At 48.3% G+C, this 19,218-nt stretch overlaps 1 protein-coding gene across 1 annotated transcript; it reads right to left on the bottom strand.

The window, feature by feature from the left end:
- Positions 1-473: 473 nt before the first annotated feature.
- pou2f3 (POU class 2 homeobox 3) lies at positions 474-18,445 on the bottom strand (the record flags this gene model as incomplete). The annotated part of the gene is made up of 12 exons (XM_070894609.1): positions 474-1,219; positions 2,518-2,635; positions 3,005-3,071; positions 4,880-5,041; positions 8,718-8,863; positions 11,042-11,183; positions 11,782-11,976; positions 12,391-12,473; positions 14,354-14,459; positions 14,861-14,968; positions 17,883-17,917; positions 18,316-18,445. Coding segments are annotated over 12 exons (1,332 nt in total), but the record flags the coding sequence as incomplete, so codon positions are not given.
- Between the last annotated feature and the right edge of the window lie 773 nt (positions 18,446-19,218).

Below are 19,218 nucleotides of genomic sequence, written 5' to 3'. Positions count from 1 at the left end.
TAATGATATAGATTGGGTAAATCGAACACTAATTCAAAGAAAGCGGAGAAAATAGAACCACAGGATACAAACTGAAATTGGTGAAAAAATAAAGTCAAAGTGAATATTCATAAGGAACTTGCTTACTCAAAGGCTGCTGAGACATCTGCTGGAGGGGAGTAGATTCAGATAGCAGCGGACCTTCCAATCAGCAAAGGGAGGATAATTGCAGTACAAATTTATGGAGATAGGGAAAGCATTGGAAGGATTTGGATGGTCACCCATCCTAGTGATGCTGCCAGGTTTGTTTACACTCTAGAGGTCTAGAGGCTAGGGCACAGCAGACATGGCGATAATTGCAAGATTGCTATCTGTGCACCGAGCCCAGAGCCATGCAGGGCCATCAGCTGATGTGTTTACAGCTTCAGAGCGCAAGCTGCAATCCTGGACATTATAATAGGGAGTTAGAGGGTTGAATATGGATGGGCCAAATGGCTTATTCATCATTGACTTCTAACATTCTTTAATTGAATTGATTTATGTAGAATTCAAGAGACAAATATAAGGCAGAACACACAAAAACCCTAGACACAAATGTTAATCTCAATCTATTACTCGTGTGACTGTTCAGCGTGTCAACAGCAACCTGAGAGAGGGTGCAGACACCCTCTCAATCCGGACTGCTGATACCAACCCTTCATTACCACGGTGGATGCTGTAACAGCCAATCAGAGTCAAATACACTGATGTGCTCAGTATTAAATTCTACCTGTAAATAAGTAAAATGGAGTTCATCTCGTTGGAACACAATGTGCCTGTAAATGCTTCCCAACAATACACAAAGTCTGCAGGTCAGGGCCTGTACACAGTGAAAGATTGTTATTGTATCTTGCGCACAGACAGGAGACAGCAATCAGTCCATTGGGTGGAATCGAAAGCTCACAATGGCAGATGGTGGCGGTCTATTAGCTTTGATTGGCAGTGACGACAGCACATTGATCAATCCATGGGAGCATCATTGCTGACAAGGCATTCTCTCGACAAAACTCGTTATAAATCTCTGATATAGAACATGGACTGATGTATGCAGGTTTGGCATGGCCTATCCTCACTGTGTCTGGACACTGCCTACTGGACGTTGAGTGTGGAGGGCTGAAGATAAGGCTCATCATAGAATGGAGTCATCAGAATGTTAAATCCTCAGTGCAGGAAGGAGGGGCCATTCCACCAGAACCGAGCGCTGCAAAACAAAGTAAATAAGCAGTTTCTAACTGAGCAGCAGGCTGCCTGTGGGCGTAAGTCAGGTCAGATTGGTCGAGGTCGAGGGGATATCTGCCAAGACTACCTACATATCTGTATTGAAGCTGCTCCTCCTACCACGGTACTGTGTGATTGAGGAGAGTGGCTGCCCCGACTATTCCAAAGCTTTGCATCTCTACGAAGATGAGAGTGGACCGCGTAGTGTGTGTGCTCGCGAGGCAGCACCAAGTGTCAGGGCTTGTAACACAGAGCAAAAAACACCAAACGCCTAAAGACTCGAGAAATTAGCAGGAATCTCTACAACTATTAGTTCGAGCTCTGGTTTGTCTCACACACACACACACATACTGCCCAGCTCTCACACACACACACACACTGCCCAGCTCTCGCTCTCACACACACACACAGCCCAGCTCTCTCACACACACACACACACAGCCCAGCTCTCACACACACAGCCCAGCTCTCTCACACACACAGCCCAGCTCTCACACACACACAGCCCAGCTCTCTCACACACACAGCCCAGCTCTCACACACACAGCCCAGCTCTCTCACACACACAGCCCAGCTCTCACACACACACAGCCCAGCTCTCACACACACACAGCCCAGCTCTCACACACACACAGCCCAGCTCTCACACACACACAGCCCAGCTCTCACACACACACAGCCCAGCTCTCACACACACACAGCCCAGCTCTCACACACACACAGCCCAGCTCTCACACACACACAGCCCAGCTCTCACACACACACAGCCCAGCTCTCACACACACACAGCCCAGCTCTCACACACACACACAGCCCAGCTCTCACACACACACACAGCCCAGCTCTCACACACACACAGCCCAGCTCTCACACACACACACTGCCCAGCTCTCACACACACACACTGCCCAGCTCTCACACACACACAGCCCAGCTCTCACACACACACACTGCCCAGCTCTCACACACACACACTGCCCAGCTCTCACACACACACACTGCCCAGCTCTCTCTCTCTCTCTCACACACACGCACTGCCCAGCTCTCACACACACACACAGCCCAGCTCTCACACACACACACAGCCCAGCTCTCACACACACACACAGCCCAGCTCTCACACACACACACAGCCCAGCTCTCACACACACACACAGCCCAGCTCTCTCTCTCTCTCTCACACACACACACACACTGCTTAGCTCTCACACACACACACAGCCCAGCTGCTGATGGGGCCGAAAGGGGAAGATTAACAGTTCCTTGTCCCATGTTCCTTACCCTGGGGCAGTGCCGAGGCCGGACTGGCTGCTTTGTGAGGTGTGGACACTCCCAGCAGACGATGTGATTGGTGATGGTGGTCTGCTGGAGCAGCCGGATAAACTGGTGGAAGACACCCCTGGGAGGGAAAGGAACAAAACGTTTAGAAAGGCCCTCGATTCAAGCACTATAATGTGGGAGAGCAGTCTCCTGGGGTACCCCACAGCACCCCTTTACCCGGGATAATGTCCCCTGCCCGGGGGTGGAGGGGAGGGACGAGAGCAGTCAGACTCGAGGCCAGCAGCAATGGAACAGGTTAACCAAAATCTGATGACTGAAGCGTATTGCTCGGAGCTGACCCAGAAAAATATCGATTACCCCCACAGTCATCAGATTGTTTCACTCAAATTTTATGTCGTCCCCTATTTTGTTCAGTATAAACTTGTGATGCCGTCACACCGTGAATTCCTGACCAGAGATAAACCGATAACATTGGGGCAGCGCTTACCTGTCACACTTAGACTGCCGTGCATCGGTGTCACAATCATAGGGTCAAGGGATCCCGACGTGGAAACCTAGAATAGCAAGTGTGAGAGGATTAGGTCACAGATCAAACGTGCTGTGTACCAAGTAACAAAAACCAACACATTTATCAAATGATTCTTCAGTGGATTGGACAGAGTTCCTGGTATATACACAATGTCTGCCACCCCCCCCACCCCTCCCCAATGCCCAGACACCCCTCCCCAATGGCCAGACACCCCTCCCCAATGCCCAGACACCCCTCCCCAATGCCCAGACACCCCTCCCCAATGCCCAGACACCCCTCCACATGCCACCAGCGTCCTGTTCGGGGTATCGGAGTGAGCAGCAACACGGAGCCAATAATCAATGTAGCAGATTTCCTATTTTACCAATTCAGTGTGGGACAACGGTGCAAAACTTTGTCGTGAGTCTTGTAGGGAGACAAGAATTGCTGGAGGAAAGATCAGTCGGGTAGTTGCAGGATACGATAATGGACTAATCATAGCACGATCTCTCAACAATTAGTTTTCAACAGACCCAGACAAAAGGAAAATCAGCTGGGGGTCCTGCTCGCCATCACTGCCCAGTGACTGTGGGGGTGTTGGGCGAGAACAGGATGGAGTTCAGCAGATATTCCGCTGCCCATCGATGGCCCAAAAAATTGCTGCTGATATAACCGTGAATCTAATAGCATTAGTGGTTATGAATGTGCAAATGTCACAGCAACTTCAGGCAAGGGCAATTAAACACGAAGATAAAGACTTTGATATCCAAGATGCACCACTCATTAGCTTTGGGAAACCAATCTCCTGCTGTCTGGCTCCCCAGTCAAATGTATTCAGCGGCGTGAAACTCTTGTATTTGCGTGAAGAACTTAAACTTGTCTTAATTACCCTTAGTACCTTCTAAGTCTATGTACCCTTCACAGAATTATAGAAATTTATAGCTTGGAAGGAGGCCATTTCGGCCCATCACATCCATGCAGCCGCCAAAGAGCTATCCCACTTTGCAGCTCTGGGTCCGTAGCCCTGTAGGTTACGGCACTTCAGGAGCATATCCAAGTATTTTTTAAATGCTATGAGGGTTTCTGTCTCTACCACCCTTTCAGGCCGTGAGTTCCAGACCCCTCACCACCCTCTGGGTGAAGAAATTTCCCCTCAAATCCCCTCTAAACCTCTTACAAATTACTTTAAATTTATTCCCCATAGTTGTTGACCCTTCTACTAGTGGAAATAGGCCCTTCCTATCCACTATATCTAGGCTCCTCATAATTTTATACACCTCAATTAAGTGTCCCCTCAGCCTTGTCCCCTTTTAATGGTGTGATGTGTTAATAATGTCTGCCAGTCAACCTCTCCGGCACTGAGAATTAACTATTACAAGTATGGCGTCTCATTCTTTTAGGTTTTAATTGATATTTGAGATTCTCTTCACCTCCCTCTCCCAGATTAACCTTTTCTTGTCTCTTACCCTGTGTACCCGATTTGACAATGAATTCACCCATTCTAACTTACACATCCTTGTTCAGACCGTGCGCTCTAATTTCACAATCCTTCAATCTAATTGGTTAAGGAGATACATAGTCGCTTGCCCTGTAGAGGACGCTGTGTCGTTTCCAACTCCCGCTTGCAGTAACTAGTCAGGCAAAGTCTCAGCGATTAAACGGGCATGGAAAGTCTCTAGCGGCAGGCGCTATTCATTGACTGGTTTTTTGGAACGATTAGCCTGTCGATGTTCACGGGGCTTATACAGGAAGATCGGCAGAGGTGGTGGTCGAGGGTGGTGTACGCAGCAGGTGGGACAAGGCAAACAACAAAACAATCGCTGGTAAGTGTCACCTGTAGTGAGTGAGTCTTACCAGCCGCGAGCTGTACATTGGTGGTTTGATGGAGTGAGTGACGGGGAAATTAATCCTCTTCTCTTTCTGACGCCTGTTACAGAACCAAACGCGAACAACTTCTTTCTCCATCGACAACTGCTCTGCAATCATCACAATTTCCTCCGAGCTGGGCTTAGAGTTCTGATGTGAAACAGAGCCATGGAATTAGATGATTCAGAATTAAAGTTGCTGCATTCTGCACTGCAATCCAACCATGAGGGTCAGAGGGAACGAGATATTGGTGTGCAACATAGAAACATAGAAAATAGGTGCAGGAGTAGGCCATTCGACCCTTCTAGCCTGCACCGCCATTCAATGAGTTCATGGCTGAACATTCAACTTCAGTACCCCATTTCTGCTTTCTCACCATACCCCTTGATCCCCCTAGTAGTAAGGACTTCATCTCACTCCTTTTTGAATATATTTAGTGAATTGGCCTCAACAACTTGCTGTGGTAGAGAATTCCACAGGTTCACCACTCTCTGGGTGAAGAAGTTCCTCCGCATCTCGGTCCTAAATGGCTTACCCCTTATCCTTAGACTGTGACCTCTGGTTCTGGACTTCCCCAACATTGGGAACATTCTTCCTGCATCTAACCTGTCTAACCCCGTCAGAATTTTAAATGTTTCTATGAGGTCCCCTCTCATTCTTCTGAACTCCAGTGAATACAAGCCCAGTTGATCCAGTCTTTCTTGATAGGTCAGTCCCGCCATCCCAGGAATCAGTCTGGTGAACCTTCGCTGCACTCCCTCAATAGCAAGAATGTCCTTCCTCAGGTTAGGAGACCAAAACTGTACACAATACTCCAGGTGTGGCCTCACCAATGCCCTCCCTGCCCCTGTACTCAAATCCCCTTGCTATGAAGGCCAACATGCCATTTGCTTTCTTAACCGCCTGCTGCACCTGCATGCCAACCTTCAATGATTGATGTACCATGATACCCAGGTCTCTTTGCACCTCCCCTTTTCCTAATCTGTCACCATTCAGATAATAGTCTGTCTCTCTGTTTTTACCACCAAAGTGGATAACCTCACATTTATCCACATTATACTTCATCTGCCATGCATTTGCCCACTCACCTAACCTATCCAAGTCGCTCTGCAGCCTCACAGCATCCTCCTCGCAGCTCACAACTTGTATTTATTTATTGCAAGGGAGCTATTGGTGTGCAAGGGTGACAAAGGGCATCATTGAGGAATTTTGTTAGGCAAGGTATTACAGGTTAGGAAAAGTTATTAAGTATTACAGAACCAAGGCGGGTGGAGTTAAGATACACATCAGCCATGATCTAATGGTGGAACAGGCTCGAGGGGCTGAATGGCCTCCTCCTTGCACGTCATTCTGTTAATTTAAATGGGGAGGGGAGGAAACTGGGGAATGATACTCAGTTAGTCCAACTTCTGTTGTCAGGAAATTACTAGAGCCTTTAATTAAGGATAGAGCGACTGAACACCTTGAACATTTTCAGCTGATCAGAGAGAGCTAGCATGAAATTATAAAGGGTCGGTTATGCCTGACAAATCCAATTGAATTTTTTGAAGAGGCATCAATGGATGTTATTTATATGGATTTTCAGAAGGCATACGATAAAGTCCCTCAAAAAGAGACTGTTACCATGGAATTGAAGGCAAATGATTGACCTGGTTAGGAATTTCGCTGAGTGGCAGGAGACAAAGAGTCAGGATAATGGGCAGGTACGCTAATTGGCAGGATGACTAGTGTCCCACAGGGATCTGGGTTGGAGCCTCAACTATTCGCTGTATTTTTTAATGACTCAGATGATAGGATGGAGAGCCACATAGACAAGTTTGCCGATGACACCAAGCTAGGTGGCATTGTAAGGGATGTAGATGGAAGCATAAAACTCTGACGATATTAACAGATTTAGGGTTAGGGTTAGGATTTCAATGTAGGTCATCCACTTTGGACCTAAAAAGGATAGATCAGAGTTTTAATGTTGAAAAGCTAGAAACAATGGGGGTCAAAGAGACTTGGGGCTCCATGTACATAGATTGTTAAAATGTCATAGAAAGGTAGTTAAATAATCAAAAGTGCAAATGGAATGCTGGTCTTTATATCTGGAGGACTAGAATACAAGGGGGTAGAAGTCATGGTACAACTACACAAAGCCCTGGTTAGACCCCACCTCGAGTACTGTGTTCAGTTCTGAGCATCACACCTCAGGAAGCCTTGCAGCGTACATTTACCAGAATGATACCTGGACCCCAAAGGTATAGTTATGAGGAGAGATTACACAAACTAACGTTGTATTCCCTGGAATTTAAATGGTTCAGGGGTGATTTGATCGAAGTTTAAGGGGATCCAATGGTGAGTTCAGGATTAGGGAACGTTTCAGGAGAGAAATTAGGAAACACGTCTACATGCAAAGGGTGGTAGACATTTGGAACTCTTGCAGATGACAGTTGATGCTGCGTCAATTTTTAAATCACAGCAAGGTATTCGAACACAAGATCAAGAAATCGGAGCAGGAGTAGGCCATGTGCCCCTCAAGCCTGCTCCGCTATCCACCTAAGATTATGGCTGAACTTTTCCATCAACTCCATTTTCACGCCCTATCCCTCGATTCCCTTAATGCCCAAAAATCTCTCGATCTCAGCCTTGATGACTCAGCATCCACAGCCCTCCGAGGTGAATTCCAAAGATTCACAGCCCTCCGAGTGAAGAAATTGCTCCTCATCTCACAGTTCTAAATGGCCGACCCCTTATCCTGAGACTATGCCCCCTGGTTCTCGACTCTCCAGCCAGGGGGCATAGTCTCAGCATCTACCTTGTTAATCCCTCTAAAAATGTTATACCTTGGATTACCTCTCATTCTTCTAAACTCCAGAGAATATTTTATTCAATCTCTCCTCATAGGACAACCCTCTCATCCCAGAATCAATCTAGTGAACCTCCGCTGCACCCCCTCGAAGGCAAGTGTATCCTTCCTCGGGTAAGGAGACCCAAACTGTGCACAGTACTCCAGCTGTGGTCTCACCAGGGCCCGATATAAACCTCAGCAAGACTTCCTTATTCTTGTACCCCAACTCCCTGCAATAAAGGCCCGCATACCATTTGCCTTCCCAATTGCTTGCTGTACCTACATGTTAACTTTCAGTATTTCATGTAGAAGAACCTCCAAATCCCTCTGAACGTGTCATCTTTTCAAAAATAATCTGCTTTTCCATTCTTGCTACCAAAATAGATAATTTCACACTTCCCCCACATTACACCCCATCTACCACCTTCTTCCAAATCACTTAACCGGTTTATATCCCCTTGCATCCCCCTCACAGCTTACTGTCTCAACAAGCTTTGTATCATCAGCAAACTTGTATATATTATACTTGGTCCCCTCATCGAAGTCATTGATATAGATTGTAAATAGCTGAGGCCCCAGCACTGATCCTTGCGGTACTCCACCAGTTACAGCCTGCCCTCCCAAAAATGACCAGTTTATTCCTACTCTCTGTTTTCTATCCGTTAACCAATCCAATTGCTAATATATTTTAAAAGGATATGGGGTAAAAGTGGGCATATGGAGTTAGGTCACAGATCAGCCAAGATCTCATTGAATGGAGGAACAGGTTCGAGGGGCAAAATGGCCAACCCTTGTTCCTAATGTTGTGTTGGAGAGGTGAAGAAAGGAGAGAAGACACGATACTGAAAGGCGAGGGAAGGGGCCGGGGAAGGAGAGGGGGGAAGGGGCCGGGGAAGGAGAGGGGGGGAAAGTCCAGGGCCCAGACATTAGTTAGCCAAGTGGTGGAGCCCATTTGCTGATTGAGCCAGAGAGACAACATTGCTGAGCTACTCTCACCTCGTGGAAACGCTTCTCCAGGGTCATGCGGATGTTGGTCTCTATGCTTGTCCGCTTCTTCCTTTTACGGCCGAGACCCTCCAGCCCGATCAGCTGGGGAGCGAGAGACGCCAGGCTACTCAGTGCGGAATCAGAGGGGACGTTTTCTAACCAAAGAAACAATGTGAATCATTACTGCATGTGAACTTGGTCCCGTCATCGAAGTCATTGATATAGATTGTAAATAGCTGAGGCCCCAGCACTGATCCTTGCGGTACTCCACCAGTTACAGCCTGCCCTCCCAAAAATGACCAGTTTATTCCTACTCTCTGTTTTCTATCCGTTAACCAATCCAATTGCTAATATATAAGGTGTATGCTACTTTAGTCAGACTGTGTGAGTGAGAGTGCGCGACAGTGTATGTGTAAATTCGCTCCTTCGCCTGGAAGGCATGTTAGAGGCTGTGTGTAAATTCACCCACAATCAGATGTAGCCCACTTGCTGGTCATATCACCAGGCCAAATGGTGAGCACAAGTTGGATATATTCCTGCTAAATCTGATCAATCCATCACAAAACATATCCGAGCCCTGGAGAGCGTGCAGGACAGGTCCCCGTGTAAAGGGGTGAGCTCTCAGCAATGATTGGGGCAATTCAAATCCACAATCTGTACAGGAGAGGATTAAGGGGGAATATTATGAGGGATATCAAATATTAATGAAAGAGAAACACCTTAATAGTAAAGCAAAGTCTGAAATTAAAAACAGAAAATGCTGGAAATACTCAGCAGGTCAGGCAGCACTTGTGGAGAGAGAAACAGAGTTAATGTTTCAGGTCCATGACCTTTCCTCAGAACTGGAAAAGGTTGGAGATGCAACAGGTTTAAGCAAGTACAGGAGCAGAGAAAGTGGGGAGGGGAGGAAAGAACAAAAGAGAAGGCAAAGCAGGAGAGATTAAATCACTAACGGGATGATGGTGTAAGATGAAAGGAGATGGCAATTGGACAAAAACAGGAACAAAAGATAGGTCTAGAAGAGGTATAAATGGGAACGTCATAACCAACAGCTGCTGGCCAAAAAATGAGGGCAGTGGTTATGATCTGAAATTGTTGAACTGAATCCGGAAAGTTGTAAAGTGCCAAATCGAAAGATGAGGTGCTGTTCCTCGAGCTTCCATGAGTTTCATTGGAACAGTGAAGGCCGAGTTCAGAGGTCAGAGTGGGAGTGGAGTGGAGAATTAAAGTGACAGGCGACTGGAAGCTCCATCCGCTTACGGACTGAACGGAGGTGTTCCGCAAAGCGGTCACCCAATTTGCGTTTAGTCTCCCGCATCGTGAGCAGCACATGCAGGACATTAAAATGAACAAATGACAAGTAAATCGCTCCTTCACCTGGAAGGAGTGTTTGGGGCTCTGGACGGTGGGAAGGGAAGAGGTGAAACGACAGATGTTGCATCTTGCACAGGAAGGTGCCATGGGCAGGGGAGTGGGTGTTGGGGGTGTTGGGGGTGATGGAAGAGTGGCCCAGGGTGTCTCGGTGGGAACGGCCCTTCAGAATGTTGAAAGAGGAAGGGAGGGGAAGATGTGTTTGGTGCTGGGATCACGCTGGAGGTGGTGGAAATGGCGGGGGATGATCCATTGAATGTGGGGTAAAAGGTGAGCATAAGGGGAACCCTGTCATGGTTCTACAAGGGAGGGGAAGGGGTGAAGACAGAAGTGCTGGAAATTGGACAGACACGGTCGAGGGCCCTGTCAACCATGGTGGAGGGGAATCCTCGGTTGAGGAAAAAGGAAGACATATTGGACGCATTGGTATGGAAAGTGGCATTGTCAGAACAGATGCGATGGAGAAACTGGGAGAATGGAATAGAGTCATTACAGGAAGCGGGATATAATCAAGGTAGCTGTGCGAGTCAGTAGGCTTATGGTGGACATTGGTTGACAGCCTATCCCCAGAAATGGAGATATAAAAGTTGAGGCAGGGAAGAGTCGGAGATGGACCATGTGAAGGTGAGGAAATGGTGGACATCGGAAGCAAAGTTGATTAGATGTTTTAAGTTCGGGGTGAGAGCAGGAAATGGCACTGATACAGTCATCAATGTACCTGTACCAGATTATAGATGTGAGGGAGGGGACCAGAGTAGGACTGCAACAAAGAATGCTTCACGTATCCTATGAAAGGCAGGCATAACGAGGAGCCATACGGTTCCCATAGCGACACCTTTTATTTGGAGGAAGTGAGTGGAGTGAAACCTGAATCACAGGACTGGGGGGTGACATAGTCGATCTAACTGGAGAAAAACGTCACTTAGCCCTGACCACCGTCTCTGGGGCGGGAGGGGGCGTACCTGCGTCACTCAGCCACTTCTCCAGCAGCGGTTTGAGTTTACACATGTTCTTGAAACTCAGGTTCAAAGCCTCGAAACGGGAAATTGTCGTTTGACTAAAATCATTTCCGTAGAGTTTCCCCATCGCTAATCCCACGTCACCCTATGAAGAAGCAAAGGATTTAGGGACAGACAGACCTGTCACTTTCTTAAATATCAACAATTTCCTTTAAATATGCCATCATCTCCCTCACTGAATAAAGTGAGTGAGTGGGTTGAGACACGGATCGAATCCTCTTACTGCACCATTCACTACCTGTCAGCCACATGCCCGTGGGCTTCTCAAAGGGACCCGGTGTAAAAGGCAGCCAAGAGGTTACTGACAAGATCCAAGTAGGAGAGGTGCCCTGACAGATGTGATTTCAGCCAACAGCACTGTGCGCTTACTGCATTCACTCAGCACCAACACAGTCCAGGCTCAGATCTATCGTCAACTCAGTGACAGGTTCACCAGTTACTAATTACAGAATGCAATGGGACTGGCTCTGGTGCTGGTCAATGTGGGTGTGGGCTGCCCACCTGAAGAGCAATGGGTGGTCAACAGGTCACCCTGGCCGAGGTGAATCCCAGCATTCCTCAGTGAGTACGGATATCCACAGAGACTCCAGCGTTCCGCTGACCACCACAGGTTGTGGGGTTGTGGCTAGACACGGATATAAACACATACAGCTCCTTCACATTGCCGAATCCTGTCCTCTTACCTGAGTGAAACCCAGTTTAATCCGTCTTTGCTTGAATGTTTTTGCGAACTGTTCCAGCTCCTCCAGGTCTCTGGGTTCATCGGACTGCACGGACGTGGCATGTTTTGGGGACATGTGCTTTGGGACCTGGAGTGGGGCAAGAGCTTCTAGATGAGACTCCAGGGATGAGCCCATCAGACCTGGCCGATTGACTGCCTGTGGAATTATTCAAATAAATTCAATCAGTAATTGATTCTTACAGAAACTTACAGGGAACTTAGGGCATGCAGAGGAACATTTCAATTCTGTTCTCAACAAATAACATTTTTGCTCCTCGGGAAACAGTTTTCACAACAATCAATAAATTTCCAGCTGTTACAATCAATTCCAGATGGACAGACTGGCCTGGCCTGGGTCTGGGTCTGGTCCGCAACATTCTCCGATTCTCAATGGCCATCGGTGCCTTGCTTTCTGATACATTCCGATCATAACCTTCCACTCTCTGGTACAGAGTCTGCTGTGCACAGTTGGAGCAGCTGTTTATAAATGCAGGCCAAAAGCTGCCCTTTAACTCGGAGAGAAGTTGCTTTGGGATAAAATGTAAGGGAGCATTTTGCATGGCGCACTGACCTGTGGAGCAAGTCCAATGCCAGGCAGGAGGGTGTTCGGTGATTGCTGAGACAATGGGAGCAGGTTTGGAGATTGCAGCGAGCCTGTGAATATATTCACAAATTATACAATTACACCATCACAGGAATACACAACACAATCACAGAGAGGCGGTCAAACAAAGACAACGTGAACCACCCGATGGGAAATGAAATTTGCAAAACACCAACTGTGAATTTGGGATGTGGGCGGGGGTCTTGCCCCCAGGAAGCACTGCTCCAATTGCTGTTGGTACCTGAGGCTGGTGGAGGATCCCGTGATGTAACAGGGAGTTGCTGGGACAAGATCCCCCTCCGATTCCACAGTTCTCATCCCATTCCCACTCAGCGGGCAAGAAACCAGCGGCCAGACCCTAGTGGCCGCACTGGGATCGTGGATTACAAGGCCTCGAATTCACTCTTTATTTTTAAAAATGGCCCCATTACAAAAGGGCATCAGCACTACAATTTCCACCAATCTAGCACACCCCCCCACCCCCACCCACTCCCTTCCTGGCAGTCTGTCCACAAGCTTCCAATGCTGATCCCAGGTGCCACAGCAGGGTCAAGAACAGAGGCAATTTATTTGCTGAGTTTCCCACACCTCTGCACAAAGTAAATCTTTTCATCCCCATAATACGCACAGCGAGAAACAAGAGAACACATCGCGATCCAGACCGAAAACAGCTTGGTCCCACGCTCAGCGCACTGATGGTCAGCAGGTGTGGCTTCGCTTAGAATCCTGCTCCATGTCCTCACTGATTCAATACAACAAACGGGGAGCGGGTGGGGAAGTGGAGCTGAGTCCACGGCCAGATCAGCCATGATCTTATTGAATGGCGGAGCAGGCTCGAGGGGCTCGATGGCCTGTTCCTTGTTCTTATGTTCTTATGTTCTTATGTTCTTATCTCTCCGCCCTGTTGAAGTGAGGCTGACACTCTGTTCAACACCCAGAAGGTATAAATCAACAATTCAGCATTAAAACCAGTGAAAAATAACCAACTGAGGGTATCAAAATATAATTTCTCATTTTGCGATTGATATCTCTGTTTCACAGTTCGCTGGGTCTGGATCGAGGGTCATTGTATCAGGTTAAATGCAAAAGATTTAGGACAGAGGGCAAAGTGCTTTACACTATATGTCTGCAGAATGCAGAGACGGTGAGTTAGAGAGGAGGCTGGAGGGAAAGGGGACAAGGGATCGAGGAACAGGACAGGAAGATGGAATTAGGATGCTGCTCGAGTGCAAGGTAAACACTAACATTGAATGGACGGTCTCAATGGCCTGTTATAATTTCTGTCATTATGTTGCTCGCTTCGTGGATTACATTTACACATTGCAATTGAGGTTAATTCCAGAGCCAATAAACGGCAATACACTGATCCAGTTAATTTATTCACTGAGTAACTGAGGCACGGAGCATGAAGGTTGTGAGCTCCATCGACAGCTGCTGCTACGTTCAGTCAGGGCAGAATTGGGGTGCGATAATTCACCCGATCCACGGATCAGGAAAAGGGAAAAATCAACCAGCATTCTTGCGATGGTCATTTGGGACAAGAGGTGGCTTCCATTTCAGAACTTGTTTAGAGAGACAGAGCCGATCGCGAATCCACCAAGGGGAGCAGAGGTGCTGTCAGTAGGTACATCACTCCTGTCAAGTGTTCATACACCTCACCCCCACCGGCAGGTGTTCCCACATCGATTGTTAAACCTGAATTTAAACACCAGCAGGGTGTGTCCTCACAATGTCCTGTTCCCATTACTGCCCTGGGCTGCAGAAGATTTGGAATACAAAGTGTGAAATCTCGAAGAGGCAGGTGGTGAAGGGAGATTCTCCAGAGCTGCTCTGCCCAAATTGGAATGGCAGGAGCTCAGGCAGCGGCTCAGAGTTACAAATACAGTCCGTTAGTAACAGAGTCGCAGTGAGCAGAGGCGATAGACCTTACCTTGTTGGCTCTGCTGTGTCTGAGGGAGCAGGAATGTTGCCGCAGTCTGCAGGTGATGCCCAGGTACAACCACCAGCTGTTGCAAGGTATGGATTGGCTGCAGGTCCTGAAAATGTACAGTGTTGATCAATCTGAGGATGACACCCCTCAAAAGTCCCAGCTCCCAGTCAGTACCCCTCCCCAGTTACCTGCTTTGACTTTCTGGCAATAAGTGTGAAGAGTTGTGCAAAGTTCACACTTGCACAAGTCACTGACGATGACAAATCTCAATTTTAAGGGAACAGTTTCCTTTTGTGGGTGATTTGAATCCAATCCAATTTCCCCCTGACCCAAACCCACTCTCTGTTCCGTTCTGCACTGGGTAAAACCAGCATCCACACACTCACTTTCTTTAGTGGATAGTTAGCAGGAAAACAGTTGTGATTGGTTCAGGAAAGGAACAGCAATAAATGTTCCATTGGACGGATGGTCAACACGACGGCCATTTTGACATGTGCGATAACTCACCACTGACATCTGGCTCCCCGACACAATGGAAGGGGCTGCAGAGGACCGAAGGTGAGTGACCTCTGCTGATACTGGTGGAGGAGAATCGCTCCGCTCCTCAGTCTTTATCTAGAAAATGGAAGGTAACTGACGTCAGACACCGACAAAAGATACGCTGCTGCGTGTGCACAAAATGGCTGCACCATTCCAGACAGCAGGAACCCATCTCCTGCCTAGTCCAGGGCCACAATGGTTAACTATATATACGGTCACCACTGCTGCCTCACTAACTCAGTGCCGTAACCGGTGTCCTTCCTGTCCGTATGGCTGCGAACCAAGCCATGTGATGCCCTTAGAAACACTGAACCCTCCACATACATTAGCTAATGGGTTGGGATTGGTTTCCATCTCCCTTCAGAGTCCACCTCTTGCTGCCCGATACTTGCTTCACAGTGAAGGTGTTGGAGCCTCCAGCTGAGTTAAATGGGTGTGCAGTCATAGGCTCAGAAACCAAACTGGTTGGACTGGGTAGGCACGAGCCCCACCTTTTCTCGGTATGCAAATTCCAGTTCCTACAGCTACCCATTTCCTGAGACTAACCACAGCCTCTGACGGAGATCCACCACCATGACCGGCTCATTGCAAGTGATTCCAGAATAAGGGCAAAAACACCAGAGAGAAAACACAACCAGTGTAGTCACTAACCCCCGCTGTGGAGAGAGACTTCCCTCAGCACAGAGAGCTAACTAAACATATTCCAAATGTCACTTTGCTTCCTCAAGCCTAGAGTAATATCTGAATTAATTGGACACAGTACCAGAGGTGTGATTATGGAGTCTATCACAAATCCAATTTCCTGCCCACCTCTCCCAATGGTACCGATTCCTGCTGAAAGTAGTTCAATGGACCAGAGATACCATGTGGTAACCCCCCCAATCTCCCCATTCCTCCTCCTCACCAACTGCCCCACCCCCTCAAATCCCCCTTCCCCACCCCCTCCCGCTCTCCCACCGCCCCCTCCATCCTCCCTATCTCCCCATTCCTCCTCCTCAACTCCCCCCTCCCCCCCGCTTCCAAACCCAGATAGTCTGTTAGCACCTTTATTACCCCAGACACTATCACAGCCTAGGTGATTTCATCTGCAGTCTACACAACCCCCATCAAACACTCCCAGGTACAGCACGGGGTTACAGAGTAAAGCTCCCTCTACACTGCCCCATCAAATACTCCCAGGTACGGTATGGGTTAGATACTGAGTAAAGCTCCCGCTACACTGCCCCATCAAATACTCCCAGGTACGGTATGGGTTAGATACTGAGTAAAGCTCCCGCTACACTGCCCCATCAAATACTCCCAGGTACGGTATGGGTTAGATACTGAGTAAAGCTCCCTCTACACTGTCCCATCAAACACTCCCAGGGCAGGTACAGGGGGTTAGATACAGAGTAAAGCTCCCTCTACACTGTCCCATCAAACACTCCCAGGGCAGGTACAGGGGGTTAGATACAGAGTAAAGCTCCCTCTACACTGTCCCATTAAACACTCCCAGGGCAGGTACAGGGGGTTTGATACAGAGTAAAGTTTCCTCTGCACTGTCACATTAAACATTCCCAGGGCAGATCCAGCAAGGGTTAGATACACAGTAAAGCTCTCTCTGCACTGTCCCATCAAATGCCAGAGTCAGAGGAATGCAGTAGTCGGGAGAATATAGGGCAAGAGACTGTGAAGTTTAGATAGGGCAAAGCCATTAACTCATTTCTAGATGAGCACGGGTGAAGCGTTGGGAGACCAGAAGCCTGCCTCGGGCTGACCTTGGTCTGGGACTGATACGTGCAGCAGAGTTTTGGACCTTGAGGAAGGGAGGGCGAAAAGCAGAATGTTTGAGTCCAGTCTGGAGATAAAGGAGCATGGGGGAGGGTTTCAGTGGCAGTGAGGGTGACTTGGGGCAAGGCAGCCAATGTCACGTGAGGATGTGGGATTTGAGGCTCAGCTGAGGATCGAATATAGAGAGTTGAGATTATTGATTCGCTCTTTACTAACCCCCCCCCCACCAACAACCCCCGAATCCGTGTATCACATCCCAGTGGAGTTTCCGGAATGGGCCGGACTCGGAGTGCTGTAACCTTGGCTCTGGTACCCCTAACTCTGGCCTGCCTTTGTCACACTTACCCCAGCCCAGTACATCAGAATTCCACTCGAGATCGAACAACTAAAATTTGGTGATAAAAACCTCGGGGATAAGGAATTGCAATAAGTCAGAGCAGTGAGGATAGACACAAGGGTTAGCTTCCTGCCTGTCTGAACCATCAATCCTTACCACCCCCACCCCCCAAAAAAGACTTGCATTTATATAACGCCCATCATGACCGCCAGACGTCCCAAAGCCAATGAAGTATTTTTTGAAACGTAGTTATAGTTGTAACATAGGAAATCTAAAGTGCTTCCAGAATAAAGGCAAAGATACAAACACAGAGACAAAAGCGACCAATGTAGTCAATAACTCCCAAGTCAAGAGATTCTTCGTTCAAGCACAGAAAGGTAACTAAAGATGAAATTACTGAGCCTAGGCTGTGATAGTAATGGATAATGGAGCTGCTAACAGACTATCTGGGTTTGCATGGGATGAAGGGCCAGGGGAAGTAGGGGAGGCGGGGTACCAGAGGGGAGGCGGGGTACCAGAGGGTATCTGTTGTCCATTGAACGTCGCCCAGCAACAACCCTAAATCTCTAACCATTAACTATAACAAACAGCACTCAGTAATCACTCGATCAGCTAATCTCGTGCCTAAACCTCAATCTCTGCTTCGAACCCCGACCTAAATCTAGCCCAGCTCTACCTCGAACTCACAACCTGACACAAACCTAACCATAACCCTAATGTAGAACCAAACCCAACACTAACAGTAATGAATATCCCAGTGTTTGTGCCTTTAGTTTGTTACTTGTTAGATTAATAAGAAAAGATTCAATAATTGAGTTGGAATAAAAAGATGAAATATTTCAATATTAAGAGTTTGGTACAGACTGCACATCCAACACTCACCTGTCGAGTGAAGTTCAGGCCATTCCGTTCAATACCTGATGGAAAAAACTAAACATAATGAAAATCCAGATCACCGCCGCTTACTGTAGCGAGCACGGGCTGCTGCTCCAGGGGCAGGGACAGCAGGCAGCACAGCAGAGCACACACGCTGTTACTGCACAATTTTAATGGGGGGTGCATGAACAGAGACCGAGGGGTGTGTGCGCACAAATCTTTGAAGGTGGCAGGACAGGGTAACAAAACAGTTGATTCTAGGATTCGATAAAGAATATGGGATCCTAGGCTTTATAAATAGAGGTTATAGAGTATGAAAGCCAGGAAGTTATACTAAACCTTTATAAAACACAGGTTCTGTTTCAACTGGAGTATTGTGTCAAATTCTGGGCACTGCACTTTAGGAAGAACATGAAGACTGGGTGCAGAAGAGATTTACCGGAATGGTTCCAGGGATGAGGCACTGGACTGATCCTCAAAATCAAATGGGCCTCCTTCTGTGTCAACGCCTCAGACGAGGATGCAAAGGTCAGCCTTTGGGTGGCCAGAGATGACCTCTGTCTCAACACTTAGCCATTAAATAATTTTATCTCCTCTGGAACCTCGCTCAAATGGCTGTTTTCCCACAGTGAGCAGAGACAGAGTTTGGTGGGCTATTCAACTGTGGAAAGCATTTGAGCCGAGTCTTGTCCTTTCATCATTGCACAGCAACACTTGCAAATGTGGGGACTTACTGCCCCCCCCCCACACCCTCCCCTAAACACCCCCAAATGTGGGGACTTACTGCCCCCCCCACCCTCCCCTAAACACCCCCAAATGTGGGGACTTACTGCCCCCCCACACCCTCCCCTAAACACCCCCAAATGTGGGGACTTACTGCCCCCCCCACACCCTCCCCTAAACACCCCCAAATGTGGGGACTTACTGCCCCCCCCACCCTCCCCTAAATACCCCCAAATGTGGGGACTTACTGCCCCCCCCCCACACCCTCCCCTAAACACCCCCAAATGTGGGGACTTACTGCCCCCCCCCCCACACCCTCCCCTAAATACCCCCAAATGTGGGGACTTACTGCCCCCCCCCACACACCCTCCCCTAAACACCCCCAAATGTGGGGACTTACTGCCCCCCCCACCCTCCCCTAAATACCCCCAAATGTGGGGACTTACTGCCCCCCCACACCCTCCCCTAAATGTGGGGACTTACTGCCCCCCCCACCCTCCCCTAAATACCCCCAAATGTGGGGACTTACTGCCCCCCCCACCCTCCCCTAAATACCCCCAAATGTGGGGACTTACTGCCCCCCCCACCCTCCCCTAAATACCCCCAAATGTGGGGACTT

Source organism: Pristiophorus japonicus, chromosome 11 (genome assembly GCF_044704955.1).
Source record: "Pristiophorus japonicus isolate sPriJap1 chromosome 11, sPriJap1.hap1, whole genome shotgun sequence".
Lineage (NCBI taxonomy): Eukaryota > Metazoa > Chordata > Chondrichthyes > Pristiophoridae > Pristiophorus > Pristiophorus japonicus.
Note: the sequence above shows the minus strand (reverse complement) of the source record. Positions and strands in the feature narration are given on the sequence as shown.